Below are 17,954 nucleotides of genomic sequence, written 5' to 3' on the forward strand. Positions count from 1 at the left end.
GTTTGAGTCTGCTTCCCTATGGTGGACAAAAAAAATCTGCTGTCATTTTTTTTTCTTGTACGCAAGATAAAATAGAGACATTGATTAGCTGGAATAGGCAACGTAAACTCACACATACAAAATAGTAGTCATATGTCTTTTTCACTAAACTTTAGCTTAATATGTGCATATATTTAATGGTCACTAGTAGTATCATGTTTATTTTATTCCTAGTGTGTGAGTTTTATTCCTAGTGAGTGTGCTAAATTTGCATAAAGCATGAAGGTATTTGTTAAACAAATACAGTTTTTTGTATACATAATGCTCTGTTAATCAATATCACTGAATATTCAGAAATCTGTAGTATGTCTTATATATTCCGAATGTGCTTGCACGTAGAGTCATTACAGAACTTTTGCTTATTCTAATAACCCAGATGGCAATGTGCAGAGAATGCAATCATTATGAGAGACATACTTTAGATCTATAATGGTATTCGTGACTTTTAATCGAGTATTTCTGCCGTTCGCAGGAGGAATGAGGCCGAACACTGTCATTCTTGGGTTCTACACTCGATCTACACCGGAGGATCTGCTAAAGAATGACCAGGAACTGGACAGATCTACTCCTTTTGTATACACTTCAACAGTCCGAACTCCACCATCTGAGAACTTTTCTGCCTGGGAATATGTTGCTATTATATCAGATTCTGTAAAGATGTCTAAAAATGTGGTGCTGGCAAGGTACTTCTCAGAGTTTGACAGGTCTAGTATCTGCAGCTTGAAGGGTAAAGACACCTATATTGATGTGTGGCCTCTGAACCTCCTGCGACCAGACAGTGCCACTTATGTAAATACCTGCAGCTTGTTCCTCCTTCAAATGGCTTGTGTATTGAATATGGTACGGTCTTGGAAAAAAGCTAAGCTGCGTCTGTTTCTTTGTGTAGAGAGAGACAGCGGCCTGCGTGGCCAAGAGGTGAAATTGAAACAGCTGCTAAAGGACCTCCGTATCAAGGCCTCCATCCAGACAGTGATTTGGGACTCAGTGGTTGCTCTGCACTGGCACAAGCAGGTAGAATCTGCAGACACTGCAGAAGAAGTCTACCTGAATTACCCAAACAACTCTATCAAAATATCAGATGACTATCTGAAGGCTGTGAATCAGATGATTCTGGGGCAAAATCCCATGGCTCCTCCAGCTGTCAGGTTCTTGTATCTGCCACGGCCTCCAGCAGACACTTCCATATACAACAGATTCCTTAACCAGGTGGAGGCAATAAGCCGAAATTTGGGACCCACACTGCTCATTCATGGAGTTAGTCCTGTGACAAGCACTGAGCTCTGATACATTTCAGGAACATTAACATTAGCTGCGCAGCAAGCGGGAATTGGCTGTGCCCTTTATAAAAGGCAGCTTGTTTTATGCACTTTGTATCGATGCCAAGAAACCCAGACTGACCTCACCGTAATACAGACACATTCAAGAGTCTGAGGCATGATCAGTGATATGAATAAGGGATGAATTTTGTTTCATTCTGGTGCTAATCACTATGATATAGGAATACACTGAGTAAGATACTGTTAATTCCTGGGTATAGCATTTGCACATATTTTATACATGCCAAACATTTGTAGTTTTAGTAGTAAAATAAAAATACAGCAGACAAACTGCATACCTAATTACCCACATGTATGTTTGTTAACATAGATATGAAACCTAGATTTGGAGTGTCTGTGTATGGCCTAGATGTTTGAACATCTGAGCACGTGAAAGACAAACTCTGATGCATTCTTAAAATACTGTATCCAATAAACCTAAACCCTTTATAACTAAAATGCCCCATGCAGCTGCACTGAGCTGAAAAAAAAAACACGATGGACGCAAGAGATGGTATAACTTCAATTTATTAAAAGCTCCCAGGGGCTTTTAGGCAGCAAACAGAAAAATAAGGCAATTTGGTATATACAAATATATTTTATTCATACAAAATTACAAAAAGTAAAAAAAAAAATGCAATTATAAAAACATGAGCTCTGATATATACCCTCTATACTACACAGGATGTTCAAATGGCATAGATAAACAATATTATATACATGGAAACATTTTTAAACTTGATATATTGCTCAAAAACCCAACGCGTTTCAAATGATGCTAGTTCAAATCTTACTCAGGGGGATGATTACATTTTTAATGGAGAGGCGAAGCCTATACACCACATCATTCTGTGTGAGGATTTGCTATACAGCGGCTTGCCTTTATTACCCTGTCTCCTATGGGAATACCGTTATCCTATAAATGAAACTCTTGAACTTTCCATATCTGAGAATCCAAATTTGTATATACATAAAGGATCTCCAATTGTAAAACACATAAGGAGCTGACACTCATAATCTATCATTAAATTAAGGTGCATGTGTGGGCTCCATCTCACTTTACGCCCACTCAGCAGAACTCTCGTAGGCTCAATTTGGGCTCCGGTGTGAAAGGGAGACCGTTCTGAAAACCCACCTGCTTGGGTGTTTTTTTAGTATGCTCTGGTAACCTCTCCATTAAAGATGTCCTTATCCCCCTGAGGAATATTTGAACTAGCATAAATCAAATTGCGTTGGAGTTTTTTGAGCAGTATATAAAGTTTGATTTTTTTTTTATGTATATAATGTTCTTTATCTATGCCATTAGGGCATTCTATGTAGTATAGAGGGTATATACAGCAGAGTTTGTGTTTTTATAATTTCACTTTCTTTTTGAAACTTTATGTGCTTTTGTATCAATACAATATATTTTTATTTTTTGCTGCTTAAAAGCCCCTGGGAGCTTTGTATGTCCATTTTTTTTTTTAGATAGTTTGGGGTGAGCAGCACTTTTTTCACCCATATAGATGGTCTCCTCTATCTATGAACTTCAATTTAGTATGCCTTCTTGTTTTAAAAGCCAAAAAAAAAAAAAAAACGCATTCTACTAAACCCAAAAAATAGGGTTTTGAAACAAAATTTATAATTGGAGGTTCTGCATTTGCTGATTTAAATTTTGTAGTAGGGGTGTGGCAGTATAAACAGTGACATCATACATTTCTATGCAGTGCTGTTTTTACTTCTTTTGCAAATAATGGCAACATTATTCTTGTGAGGACCTCACTGGAACACCTTATCAGTGTCCTTCGCTGCTGTGCTCTCCAATATTATTATTATTATTATTATTTAAGGTACTTATATAGCGCCGTCAATTTACACAGCTCTTTACACATACATTGTACATTCACATCGGCCGCTAACCCTCAAGGAGCTTACAATCTAAGGCAGCGATCTCAAACTGGTGGCCCTCCAGCTGTTGCAAAACTACAAGTCCCATCATGCCTCTGCCTGTGGGAGTCATGCTTGTAACTGTCAATCTTGCAATGCCTCATGGGACTTGTAGTTTTGCAACAGCTGGAGGGCCACCAGTTTGAGACCCCTGATCTAAGGTCTCTAACTCACATTCATATACTAGGACCAATTTAGACAGAAGCCAATTAACCTACCAGCATGTCTGTGGAGGGTGGGAAGAAACCGGAGTACTCGGAGGAAACCCACGCAGGCACAGGGATAACGTGCAAACTCCAGGCAGGTAGTGTTATGGTTGGGATTCGAACCAGAGACCCTTTTTACTGCTAGGCGAGAGTACTACCCATTACACCACTGTGTCGCTCGATACAATGGTCTATACAGTATGACCTGCCAATACTTGTATTGCCACTCTAAGCAAAGAAGGGAAATGTGTATAGTCCTGCTGATACGCAGGAATGGGGTGCCAGCTGAAAATATCACCATCCAGTAATGTATAGCACACTTAGAAAAATCGCTGCTCTCCCAATCCAGTCTGTGTGGTTAACGTGTGTGAGATGGCCTCAGCCTTGCAGAGTCCTCAATGACCAAGCTGGTGGGTGAAACATGTCAGAACATGTGGCTTCTAGAGTGGTGCAAGGCTGAGGCAGGCCATCTCACACATGGTAAACAAACAGACTGGATTGGGACAGCGTAATGTTTTCTAAGCTTGGCCTATACAGTAAGTACTGAAATTGATTTCACTAAGGCTACTTTTACACTGGGCCGCGGGGCACATTGGCAGTAAAGCACTGCTAGTTTTAGTGGTGTTATAGAGGCAATTTTCGGCCACTAGCGGGGTGCTTTTAACCCCTGCTAGTGGCCAGGGAAAGGGTTAGAAGCACCTGAAAAAGCACTTCGGCAGGGCTGCCCATTGATTTCACACCTCCTCAAAGATGCTGCTTGCAGGACTTTTTTTTCCCCGTCCTGCCACCGCATCACCCCAGTGTAAAAGCCCTCAGGCTTTCATACTCGGGAGGCATGAGAGGCGCTTTTCAGGTGCTTTACAGGAACTATTTTTAGGGCTAAAACACTGAAAAGCGCCCCAGTGTGAAAGGGGTTTGAATGAGATTGATATGTGTGTGTATTTGAATGTTGCCTGGAAAAGGCTCATTTGTTATTGATAGTGATGGTGTTATTGTCTGCTTATCTTTTTTTTTTATTTTTTTATTTTTTTATAATTAGGGTAAATCTCTTCTTTTCTTTTTTTTTTTTTTTTTTTTTTTTTATTATTAAAATTGGCTGTGTAACAAGTAGTTAACTTTCAAATGGCATGTGCCACTTCTAGAAACACTGGGGTTTCTTTATTATTTACACTTTCTAATGCTGGAAAGTATAGATCATGCTATACTTTTGGCACTGAAACTTTGAGAGCTGTACTGTTGTTTATCCACCCCCTCTCTTCTTCATTCACAAAAATTCTTGTATTTTGTGAATGGTTCACAGAATTCAAGGCATTCTATGAAAGGACAAGAGGTGAAGAAGGCTGGATAAACGATAGTATGGCTTCTGCATTTAGGAACCACGACACTCATAGTAGCAAGAGTCACACTATCCAGCATTAGGAAACTGTACATAAGAAGAAAACCCAAGTGATCCTACAGATGGCATGCACAATATAAAAGTTAACTGTTACACAACATATTTTAAAAATACATATTTTGCCTCAAGTTCTGCATTAAACAAACTATCTGTCCTATTTCCCTACATTTTAACAGTTCCTTCATGTTGATAAATCTATCATTTGTACTATGTATTTGTATCTGGTTATTTTACACAGAATTATTTTGTCTTTTGTACCAAATCTTTCTACAATGTTCTAAGTATTCAGGGAATTGTTTTTACTAATATTTGATATGTTTAACTATGCAACGAAAGGAATGGATACAGTTTTTGCAAGCTGTAAGTGCTGCGATTTTGTTTGGATCACATCCAAGGGTCCATGCATCAATAGCAATGTAAAAATAAAGACATCTTCACTGCATTCATTATGTAGAACAAAAGATATTAGGTACATGCAAATCGGGTAGGTTCTGCAGTGATCTTCAGTGGGCACAAAAAAGCTGTATAGCCTTGTGAGTGCATTGAAGTGCTAACCTATATGGAGTGAGCAGAACAGATTTTGAATGTCATGGAGGGAAGTGTGACCATTCTGCACACTTTAGTGCACCAGAAGCTTTTTCAGAACAAAAATGATACAAATGGTACATTTTTGCGCTATGATTAAAAAAAATGGAATTCACTAGCTGCATCTCTTTAGTTTGTATAGAGCCTGTGTAATTTGTACAAAAACGTATTGTTCAATACTTTAATCCATCCATTTATTTTCATTATTTTATTATGGTCCTAAAAATCCATGAAGAATTAATGTAATTCAGTGTACAATTACATTTCAAAAACTGTTTTTAGTGAGGTAAAATAAAATATTGCATGTCAGTATCTTTTACATTGGTATCCGGCCAGTAGCTGAGGCTGTTATCTCCTTTTTAAATGTTTTACATGTTTTTCAGGATCTCCTTAGCTCCTCAGATGAAAAAAATCCTATTTACAGAGCTCAGTAGCTTAAGTTGAAATGTATGCTCAACTGCTTGAGTAGGAAGACTCCTCTACCCCCTTCCCTGTTAACAGGGTTTTGTAAAAAGATTCAGATACAGGGACAAAAAGTAAACAACTTCTCCAGAAACAACAAGAAGGAAAACCCTTTCCAATAAAAAGGAATTTTGAGGCTTTGTGCTGAGGGTAAGGAACAAAATTCAATAAAACAATATGTTTTGTTTAATAAACTCAATAAAAGATGGATGGTGAGGTCTTGGAAGACCACCATATTAAAGTTACAGTCAATATAATACAACATAATAAAACCATCTTTAGTGAGTAGGTGACAAAATTGATGCTGATATAGTTACAGTCAACGGGTGCTTCATCAGGGATACTGTGGAAGCATCTAAAATGTTAGAAAACACTTTGCAGCAGAAAAACCATCATACATTAGATATACCAAATGACATTGTCATATATGCCAATAGGCTTACCACAAAGTCTATCAGGTTTGCACCAACTGATCTCAAGGGGATGTCGCACATCAGTCGACTCCAACTAATATGCGGAGGGTAGCGTACCGGGCACTGCACCACCAGGAGACAAGGGCCACGACCAGCCAAACCATCACAGCTGTATAAATAGAATATCTCTAATGCCGCGTACACGCGATCGGATTTCCGGCCAGAAAAAGACAGATGAGAGCTTTTCATCGGAAAATTCGACCATGTGTATGCTCCATCGGAATTTAGCTGGCCGAATTCCCACCAGCCAAAAATTGATAGCATGTTCTCAATTTTCCCGATGGAAAAACTTTCTATCGGTAATTTCGATCGCGTGTATGCTATTCCAACACGCCAAAAATCACGCATGCTCAAATTAAACTACGAGACAGAAGCTATTGGCTACTGGCTATTGAACTTCCTTTTTCTAGTCGCATCGTACGTGTTGTACGGCACCACGTTATAAACGATCGGAATTTGGTGTGACCATGTGTAGGCAAGACAGCTTGAGCCGAATTCCGTCGGAATTTCGTCGGGAAAACCATCAGAGCTTTTTCCAACGAGAATTCCGATCGTGTATAAGTCTATCTGCATATTGACAAGTAATAGTATCGCATACAGCAGGAACGGACAGTGGCCAATACTAACTACACTCATAACCACCAACAGCATATCATAACCTTAGTATGCTGATCTTGTATCTATCTTTTAATGGGTTTACAAAATAAAACCGTCTTTGTCATTGAATTGTATTGCCATATCCTCAGTACAAAGCCTCAAAAGTCCTTTTTTTATTGGTAAAGGTTTTGCTTTTTTGTTGCTTCTGGTATATTTTGGAATATGGCATTGTATGCTTATTCCCTGAGATATAGTACTATTTTACTCTAAACAACTTCTCCTATAATTTTCTCTAAAAAAAAAAAAAAAAAAAAAAAATGTACTAAAACTGGAGAGTGCAAAATATGAGGAAGCTGTGCATAGTAGCCCATCAGCTTCTAACTTCAGCTTGTTCAATTACGCTTTGACAAAATAACTTGAAAGCTGATTGGGTTTTATGCACAGCTGTGGCAGATTTTGCACTCTCCATTTTTAGTAAATCCACCCCTCTGTCATTGATGCACCCAGTTTAAAGCAGTTCTGCACACACTTTTTAAAGTTGATGTCACTGCCTTTTAAATCCTCCAAATAGTGCTCTATGGATGTTTTTTTGTTTTTTTTAAATCGTACCTTGCAATCGGTGGCCCTGTAATTGCCCACATTCTCCTTTCTCTGCGGCTGTGGGCAGGGATTTGTGGGTATCCACATAATTTCCTGGGATTGCCGCACTGTTTCCTGGGATCTGGTGTTATTCATCCCAGGAGTCAGTGCGGTAGAGCCGACGCAAAATCTTGCCTGATTTCACGGACGACATCACAACGAGGGCAGGAACTTTCGAATACGCCACGCATTGTGATGGCAACATTTGTGTTGACGCCGCTCGGCACAGTTGCCACTGGGCATGCGCGGGAACCAGCAAGGAATGCTGGTACTTCCAATGTAGTGGAACCAAGAAGTGATTGTTTGTGGGCTTCAAATGCCCACAAGCAAAATGAAAACCGCTATACAAGATTTTTAAAACTGGCGATTTGAGATTAAAACTGACATGAATACCGGAAAGCCACATTAAACGTGAGTAGAAGGTTATTATACTAGTAATTTGATAGTTTAAAAAAATAAATTACTTGTGTGCACATCCGCTTTAAGAACCCAGAGAATAACATTCAAATAAATTGGACCCAGAACCATTATAGCTTCCTCTTGAAAAGTTGCATATGTTTCAGTGATAGCATGGAACAGCCACACATGCTGTCCACACTATCTCTACATGGGCTGTACAAATATGTTCTTACCCTTAAACAAAATCTTTTCTCACTGATAATATTTATTGCACTTTTAAAAATGATATGAATAAAAATAATATCAAAGATGTTATAATACGGTATAACATTCATTATAGTTTTTAAATTGTCTTATGTCATGTGTCCTACAGTTTCTGTTCATAAGTAATATATTGTATATGCATCTATCTTTTGTGCAGTGTTTCAAACAACCCATTCCATTTTTGTTACAATTAGAACCAATAAACTAAAAAAAAAAAAATCTATTTTGTAATTTATGAGCTGGTAGAAAAAATATTGACTGCACTTGTACTGGTGTCTAAATGTGCCCAGAAATATTGTTGGACAACTCGGTTGGTGAATAGAGAAAATACTCTAGCTATTTGGAACTAAATGTGAACAATGACATCTGGGATACATTGACAGGCAGGTGCTAAGCTGGTGGTGCATGTAAACCTGGTGGCGCATGCTGATTTGCATGAAAAAAATATCCAATCACAGCTGATCAAATTGTTAACAGGAAGTGACATTTATCAGCTTTTCCTCTATTCGCACTGACAAGGCGCGGGTAGAGAGCTGCTCTCCTGACAGGGAGGATCTGCGCTGATAATCAGCACATTGATTATCAGTGCAAACCCACCAAGGATGCCCGCCTGTGCCCGCCAGGAATGCAAATCAGTCCTCATTAAAGATTCCGATTAGTGCCCATCAGTAATGCCTGCCAGTGCCTCCTCATCAGTGCTGTCTATCAGTGCCATCTATCAGTGCTGCCTATCGGTGCCCATCAGTGGAGCATATTAGTGCAGCCTCATCAATGCCCATCAGTGAAGGAGAAAACTTATTTACAAAATGTTATAACAAAAACAAAGCAAAACTTTATTTTTCAGTCTTTTTTTATTTGTTTAGTAAAAAATAAAAACCCAGTGGTGATCAAATGCCACCAAAAGAAAGATATATTTGTGGGAATCAAATTGTAAATCATTTTTATTTATTTATAGTATTATTATTACACAAATAACAGAGCAGAAACATTTTTTAAAAATACAGCATTATATAATAATGCTGTAACTTACAATACATGGTGCCATTGTTGCCTTATCTACCCACATCCACCCATCCATCCCTCTCTCCCCCCCCCCACCTTAACCTCGCACCAACCAAGCTGAGACTGTTTGGCTTCTATTGTTTACAAGAGCCATCAAGGAGCATGGAGGAATGGGTAGGAACACTTCGAAGGATCGGGAGAAAGTACCAGAATGAGGGGGCATCTAAATCCTCCAAGGTGGAGGGTTGGGAGCAACAGAGAATATAAAAAAAAAGAGGGGGAACAAAAGTCTCTATACACTCCCAACTCTCCCCTTATAGAGGATACCCCATCTCATCCAACCAAGGTCTCCACATTCCTTCAAACTTTCTATAGTTACCCTGTCTGATATACATCACCGTCTCGTTCCCAAGTAATGAGTTAATGGTCTCAACCCAGTTCTCCACAGTCGGGGGTTATGTGCCTGCCAATTTTTTGCAATTAGTTTTCTCGCCTGGAATAGGCATCTTAGGACTACCTTCATAATATCCTTTGAGGCTCTACCCCCCTCCATGCCCCCCCCAGTAGACAGGTCTTGGCCGTCGGTTCTATTGCAGTCTTAAAAATTTTGTTTATCCTGTCTACTATCTCTTTCCAGTGTTTAAATAGCTTTGGGCATTTCCATACCATATGGATAAGGTCCCCTGATGCACTTGGGGCAATGGTCGCTTTGTCTCCACCCAAGTTTGAGCATTTTTTTAGGGGTATGATATACCCTGTGTATTAAAAACAGGTGAGATACCTTCTGTGAGGGGGAGATTGAGACCAGTGTTCCTCCTTTCAAGATCTCATCCCACTCTTCTGTGGTCATTACCCTCAAATCTCTTTCCCATCCCTCTCTACTCCTAGTAGGTCCTACTCTATTTATTGTTCTAGCTTCCAGTCTGATATATATCTTGGAAATTAGACCTTTAGATGTATCTGAGTTAATTAGTTTTACAAGAGTGGGGATCTGGGTCCATTCAATTATCTGCGACCTAAACTGAGTCTGGATAGCATGTCTAATTTGAAGATACTTGTAAAATGTATTGTTTGGTATATTAATTTCCTGTTTTAAGTCTAATGTCACGTACACACGACCGGACTTTTTGACAGCAAAGGTCAGACGGAACGAGTCCGGACAATTCGATCGTGTGTGGGCTCCATCGGAACTTTGCATGCCAAAAATCCGGAGGACTTTATAAATAGACCATGTTTTAAATTTTCCCACCTGAACTCTTCCGGAACGAGAAATCAGTTTGTGTGTATGCTAGGGCATCTATTGGCTACTGGCTATGAACTTCCTTATTCTAGTCCAGTCATACATCATCACGTTCAAATCTGTCGGACTTTGGTGTGATTGTGTGTGGCCAAGTCTGTTCATTTGGAAATCTGCCAAAAGTCCATCGGAAAGACCATCGGACCTAGTCCCTCAAAAAGTCCGGTCGTGTGTACGTGGCATAAGAATATTTTCATAAAGTTACCCTCATATGATTGGCTTAGTCGATTAATGCCCTGCCTCACCCATTCCACAGGCCTTTCTATGTCCCTTACTTCCACTAATTTTCTGTTGTTCCACAGAGGGGTGTATTCTGAAATCCCTTTATAGCCTAGCAATACTTTAGTTACCTGCCAAACTTTAGCAATTCGTTTTATGGTCGGGGATCTATAAGAAAATTAGTCTGTCTCTAAGACCTCCATTAATGTGTTATGTGGGGCCCCCATTATCCTCAGACTACCGCTGGAGTTCCCTCCTCGAAGAGCTTCACAACCCACTATATGTTGAAGCTGAGATGCGAGGAAATATAACCTGGGGTGTAGGACCGCCATACCTCCTTCTTTCGTCGGCAGCTGCATAGTTTGTAAACTGATCCTAGATTGGGCCTTTTTCCAAATAAAATCTCTAAACAAGGATTCTATTCTTTTGAACCATTTTTGGCCTATCCAGATTGGGGAATTATGAAAGAGATGTAGTACCTGAGGTAACCATATCATCTTTATTTGAATTGCATTAAAATTTGGTTTGGATACAGTGTTGTATGACTGCCTAATTGTCATTTAAAATGTGACAGCACTGAAAGCTGAAAATTGCCCTGGGCAGGAAGGGGGAAAGTGCCTTGTATTGAAGTGGTTTAAAGTGTTACTAACCCAGGACCCTTCATTTACTATATCTGGTCTCCCACAGTACATAGAACATGGAAATGCTATTAGTGTCTGGTTAAAGCTTGTAATATGAGTTTTCATTATACACTGACTGTCCTATGAGGCTGCAGAGCCCCTGACCCTCTGTCTGGACAGTGCTGATTGGCCTTGTGCTGATCACATACATCTTCAAGTAAAAGTAAAAATAAAACTCTCTAGCAATACACACCTAACTGGGCAGGTGCAGCACCAGGCTCTGTTCTATCAGGAGATGGATTGGGGACAGTGGAAGAAGGGAAGGTTTAGAGAAGACAGGGTCAAACAGCCTTTTTACACAATGTGGATGATTACCCCTTTAGGTTCCACACTGAGTATAACAAGCATGCTTTACTGCATATACAGACTGATTTTACTGTTGTGGGTTTAGTAACACTTTAGCAAGATAAAACCTGAGCTGCATATTTTACCTACCACCGTTAAAGGAGCCTATTGGTCTGAGCATATATGGCAATGATTTTTGAGTACTCTGGTGATTCCCGATACAAGCGTAGACAGACACTGGGGGTGGTGCAACTCAAAAATGTCTTTAAAGTGGTTTAGATGCTGGCAACCTTTGACTATTAACTATTATCCTTTAGGAATATTACATTTGTAGAAAAGTCTTTAACCTCTTCTAGCCTAATGAGGACCCTCAGGGCCAAAAACAGCTGACATCCTTCAATATGTAGCGGGTTGTGAGGCATTGTGGGTGCAAAGATGGTGAAAGTCATTGGGCACCAGACACTTCTTTGATGTAAAAAAGGGTTTATTTCTTTTAACAGTCCTTTTTTATATATTTTGAAGGGAAAGAGGGTTAGGGCCAGGACACCAATTTCAATTGGCAGACTCCAAGACCTCAATAGGAGGACAGCCATACAGGGAAAGGCCCCAGCAAGGTGCCACTTCTGCACGTGCAGGATTGCTGTCTCCTATGCCAACAGTACTTAACAGTTCCTAACACAAAGTTCAACAGTTCTCTCAGCTTCACTTCAATGTCTACTTGTAGTTTTTCAGCCCCCTTGAGCTCCTAGTCTCTCGCTGGACTCTCTGATTCACTGACTCTGAATCCCGTGAGCTCCTCAAGGCTTTTGCACTGGTATCTCCCTCAAGTGTCACCCATGCATCCCTGCTGGATCCCTAGCTTGGGATTCCAGATAATTTTCAAGCTTCACCCCTGCTAACCGGCTCGGTCCCTGGCTTGACACACAAGGCTGCTCTGCAAGCGTCACCTACACTCGTTGGGTCCCTGACTTGATCACCTCCTGAAATTTCCCGTTCGGTGAGAATGTTGCTCCGGTACTTGCTTCAGTTACTCACTGGTCCCTGGTAAAGGTGGTTGGTCCCTTAGTGGCAACAGCTTCCCTTCTACCTCTGACCACAACAGGTTCTCTGGCAGGCAGAACTGTCACTTTTGGTTGGACTGCAAGCCGCAGCCCCAACAATGCGCTGCCCTCTTACTTCTGGACAGGCCCCTTACACAGCTTGGCAGCCAGGCGGGATAGGGATAGGCCCAATCTGTGGCTTAGCAAACCGAGGTGAACAACACACGTCCACCCAGACAGCCATCCAGGTGGCACAGAATATAGATCACCTGACTCCAACCGAATAAATAGGTTCTCCCAGCAAGCCAAGGGATCTAAGAAAACCCCTGCCCATTGGCTGAGATACCCCATATACCCATAACTAGTGCCACCAAGTGCCCGGCCACCTAGTGGCAGAAGAGAAAAGTACAACAAGGCCAAACTTGGGGAGAAAATCAATGGATCTCTAACAACTAACTGCACTAGCTATTCCTGATAAGAAATTCGGTGAGGAGCTCCCTGACTTAACCCCAGGGAGCTACATAGTATTGATTAAAAAAAAGTTAAAAATGTTTAGATGGGGAAACACTGGAAAAATGGGGCAACAGAAAATAAAAAGATGCCAACTGAAGGAAGATCCCTTGTCTACATCCATTTAATTCAATTCATTGTGCCTAGGTTAGGGAAAAGTTAGGCAACTGGCACTCACCTTAAAAGGTCTCCCCTGCCAATATTTCCTCTACTGCAGCTTGCACTAAAATCCCCAATGCTGGCTGGTTTTGGATGCAAGGGTGAGCAGTGACATCACTTTGTCATGTGACAGTGGTCAGGCCTAGTGTTTGGCTGCTGAAATAAAGCACTGTCACATGGGGGCGGGTCACTTATTCCCTCATACCTAGAAACGCTGGGTATTGGATCTGGCTGTGATGGAGAATGGAATAGCAGGGTAGCACTCTCAATGTGGGCATCAGTGGTTCATAAGAGGGCCCCTTTGCATGTTACAAACAAATGACCACTGCCCCCACCTATAACTGGCTTTACAGCAAGGAGCACTGGAAGGGGGACACATGTCAAACAACAAAAAATAAACTTCCAAGCTCAACTTACCGACCAGCCTGCGACCAAGCGAATTAACCTGTTTAACAATATGTGTTAAAAACAGGGGTTTAGCCTGCACACATTTGCAAATACATGCATAAGCTTTGCACACTTCCTCACCCTGAATTAGCAGAGTGACAGTGGTTTTTTTTAGTATAAATTAGCAGGAAAAGATTTATCAAAAATGGGTGAAACGGCTTTATAAATTGGTAAAGCCTATAATCAAAATACACTTTGCTAGATTATTTCACATTTTATTAAGTATGGCAAAATGGGTGCAGGAAAGGGCCCTAAGCAGCGTTATAAATAGACAGAACTGTTGGAATCAATATATCCCACGAATAAAAGGGCTAGCTATGGATTTTGACCTTTTATAAATGGATTCCTCAGTGTTTTTGGCCCTGCAGGTTGCAGCATGTTTCAAAGATTCAATAAGAATTTTACTGTAAGACCATGTTAGAGCATAATGGGATAAATTGGTCTAACATGGTGGGGGGAGGGGGGCACCCTTCTGAATTTTTGATATTTACCAGTTATAGTTATATGTCTTGTGGCATTACTGCTGTTTCTGTAAAATGTACTATATGACCTTTTACAGGTCATTTGGGGATGTGCATTATGCAGTAGGAACATTTAAAAAAATTGTATTTTCATTTATCATTTTATGAAAATCTCCTTGATTAATTTTAACTTTTCATTTTTCTCCTAAAATATTGCACAGTTAAGCCTGTTATGTCTTTAATAAATGATAATAATAGAGAACATCAGGGCTGTCCATCATGTATCACTGTCAATCATTTTAATTTTTATTACACTTATCGTAATGAGGTTCAAAATGTACTTTCCCATAAAAATGCTGATTGATTGAACGCATATACCATGATGTCATAGGTTGATTCCTGGTAAGAAGCCTGACCTCTGTAACCTTCTAAAGCCCACTAGGTTCTACACATTATGGCACTGGAGCTGGTGATGTACAGTTTAGACACTCATGTGTTTAACTCAATTTGGAGACGATCCCATAGGATCCCAAACGGACTTGCTGCTATAGTTGCTCTGCAGAATGGAAGATAATCAACATGACCGATAATTTATCCTTAAAAGTTTTCCAGAAACTTTCTTTTTTTTTGTCAAATTCAGAATCATCAATAACTGCATTTTTCTCTTTGAATACACAAAGCAAAACCACAACCTGGCATTGCTCCAGTATTGTGGTGTACAGTATATGGGCAGCAAGTTGGAAATATACTCTAGTTTACTCCATAGTGCTATTGTCTGCAGATGTTCAGATTGTAGGAAGAAGTCCCTAGCAAGGGTGTAGATAAGGGGGAGTCAGGGGTGTTAAACACCCCCCCCCCCCCCGAGCATCCTGGCAAAATGCCCAGTGTCCCTGCTGTTTAGTCTTAGCATCAGCACAGTAGAAGCAATCAGAGTTTCGGAGTGCAGTAGCCAGCCCCCCTTCTATTGTTCCCCATCCCCTCAGTTTAATAAGGGGTCCCCCTGAAAAGCAGGAAATTGTTGTGAGGCCTCAAATGCCAGCAATTGACAGTGCACTGTTGAGGGAACTCCCAGACTCCTCCTTGAAGTATCATATGACACTGCCGAAGGGAGACTGGGGATGCAGAAGTTTTCCTACTTCTGTGCCGTGCTGAATCTGAGGTCTGGTAAGTGGGGAGGCATCAATTTTCTGTTTTAGGTAGAAGGAAGTAAGAATTCCAGTAGGGGGAGTTTCTTTTGGTGGGGGTTAAGGAAAGGGGTTGGGTTTGCTTTTGGAGAAGGAGTTTCTTGTAGAGAAGTTTACAGGGGGTGGTTAATGGCAGGCATTTGCTTCTGGGAGGGAGTTTGATTGGATGAAGGGAGATTTTCTTCATAATTAGACATCTTTGCTGGGGGAGAGGGTATTGACGGAGGGAGATATTTTTGCTTTGGTGGGTCGGTTTAGAGACAGGGGGTTTCATTTTTGGGGGGATATTTGAGGATGGGAGATATTTTACAGTGGGAATCTTTGCTTGGGGAGAGAGGGATTTTTTTCCCCTTTAAAAGAGTTGTTTTTTTATTTATTATTATACTTACCTAGGTGGATGGACCATGGATCTAATGTTGTATCTGTCCCCAGCTGCTTCTAAGCTCAACAACAGAGCAATCAAAGACCTCTGATTACTCAGTTCTCAGCCTTCAGTGAGCAAAGAGTGGTGACTCTCAGTCCCTGGCTCTGCCCACCCACCAGAGCCAGGGACTGACAGGCTGTGGAGGGGGCAGGAGTGGCTGGCTCAGCATCTCTGCGGCTCACTGAGTGGCTGAGCGAGCTGCTGGTTCAGGCATCTGGATGAATCCTGACTTTAAAGTTAGGATCTTTCCACAGTCTGGACCTGCTGAGCGATGTCTGCCGACAACGGGCTATAGCTGGCTGTCGGCTAAAAATGGGTCACATAAGTGCAGAATGAACTACGCTCCTCCCCAGGAGAAGTACAACCAAACAGAGCACGCCTGTCAGACGTGAGTAGAGGTGAGCCGATCAGCTGCTCCTCTGACAGGGGGGGGTCTGTGCTGATCGATTATCAGCACAGCCCCCCCCCCCGAGGATGCCCACACTGGACCGCCAGGGATGCCACCAGACCACCAGGGATGCCCAGGACAAGGTATGCCACCAGGGATTCCAGTCAGTGCCACAATGGATGCCAATCAGTGCCCATAATGGATGCCAATCAGTGCCCACAATGGGCATCACTGATTGGCATGTATTATTGTTTGACACTGGCATCCATTAATACAGTATAATATAATACATTGCCGCCTATCAGTTCCCATCTGTGCCGCCTATCAGTGCCCATCTGTGCCACCTATCAGTGCCCATCCGTGCCCACCTGTGCCACCTATCCATGCCCATCCATGCCGTCCATCCATGCCAATCCGTGCCAGCTGTCACTGCCAATTTGTGCCACCTATCAGTTGCCCAGCTGTGTCGCCCATCAGTGCCGCCTATCAGTACTGCCTATCGGTGCCACATATCAGTGTCCATCAATGCCACTTCATCAGTGCCACTTCATTGGTGCCACCTCATCGGCGCCCATCAGTGCCGCCTTATCATTGCCCATCAGAGTAACCCCATCAGTGCCCATCAGTGAAGGAGAAAACTTACTTATTTACAAAGTTTTGAAACTGAAAAAAAAAAAATATTTTTTTTTTAAAAAAATCTGTATTTTTTTATTTGTTTAGCAAAAAATAAAAACCGTAGAGGTGATCAAATACCACCAAAATAAAGCTCTATTTGTGGGAATTTCATTTGGGTACAGTGTAGCATGACCACACAATTGTCATTCAAAGTGCGACAGCGCTGAAAGCTCAAAATTGGTCTGGGCAGGAAGGTGTTTAAGTGCCCTGTATTGAAGTGGTTAAGGTTTAAATAAATCACTGAATTTACTGCCCATCACAATACAGTATGTTGCCCCTTGCACCTTCTCAACTTGCACAGTAAGGTTAGCTAAAATCCAGTCTTGGGTCTCAGTCATACATCCTACATGACCATGGTGCAGCAAGTATACTGCAAATACCTGCATCAGGATCTCAGATTTTCTAATATCTGCTCAGCCTGTAAACCTGAGTGATGGGCTGAAAAGAGCCAAGGCTGTCTGCTGCTATAAACATGTATCCAAATGTATCTGCACATCCAATGGTTACCTGCAGGTAGGGATACATTTTTGCCCTTGGATAAAGTCTCTCTGCATCCAGGGTCAGACATGTGTCTCTAACAGCAGGTAACCACTGTGACCAACGGTTTGTTAGTGTGTCGCTCAGGCTTAATCAATGTGGGGAGTAATGGAGATGATACCGCATTGAGCAGTCTGAAAAAAATCCTAATTCTACATTTACCTAGGAGTAGCATACCACTTTTTTAAAGAAGAACTATCAGTATTTTTTTTTTTATTATTTGTACTGTTCTGTCTGCCATGGAACAAGTTACATGAAGTACTTTGTTCCATTTTTCTAGGTGCTTTCTAAGTCTAATTATCTGGGTCCAACCTGCCTCCTACTATGGCAAATTCGACAACAAC

The 17,954-nt window shown here is 41.2% G+C and overlaps 1 protein-coding gene across 2 annotated transcripts in view; it reads left to right on the forward strand.

Annotated features, from left to right (window-relative positions):
- The window catches only part of LOC143988229 (solute carrier family 12 member 9-like), a 325,643-nt gene extending 317,125 nt beyond the window's left edge, over positions 1 to 8,518 (forward strand). The window contains exons 13-14 of one of the 2 annotated variants that reach the window (XR_013276794.1): positions 512 to 3,277; positions 3,443 to 8,518. Coding sequence is in view for 1 of the 2 variants with exons in the window: in XM_077487641.1 (XP_077343767.1) it covers positions 512 to 1,323 (812 nt within the window). In the remaining variant the exon portion in view is untranslated. Of the gene's footprint in view, positions 1 to 511 lie in introns of both variants that reach the window. The other variant, XM_077487641.1, reaches the window with a different exon arrangement.
- Positions 8,519 to 17,954: the final 9,436 nt, after the last annotated feature.

Source organism: Lithobates pipiens, unplaced genomic scaffold, assembly GCF_037356315.1.
Source record: "Lithobates pipiens isolate NorthernLeopardFrog02 unplaced genomic scaffold, aLitPip1_a1.2 Scaffold_18, whole genome shotgun sequence".
Taxonomy (NCBI): domain Eukaryota; kingdom Metazoa; phylum Chordata; class Amphibia; order Anura; family Ranidae; genus Lithobates; species Lithobates pipiens.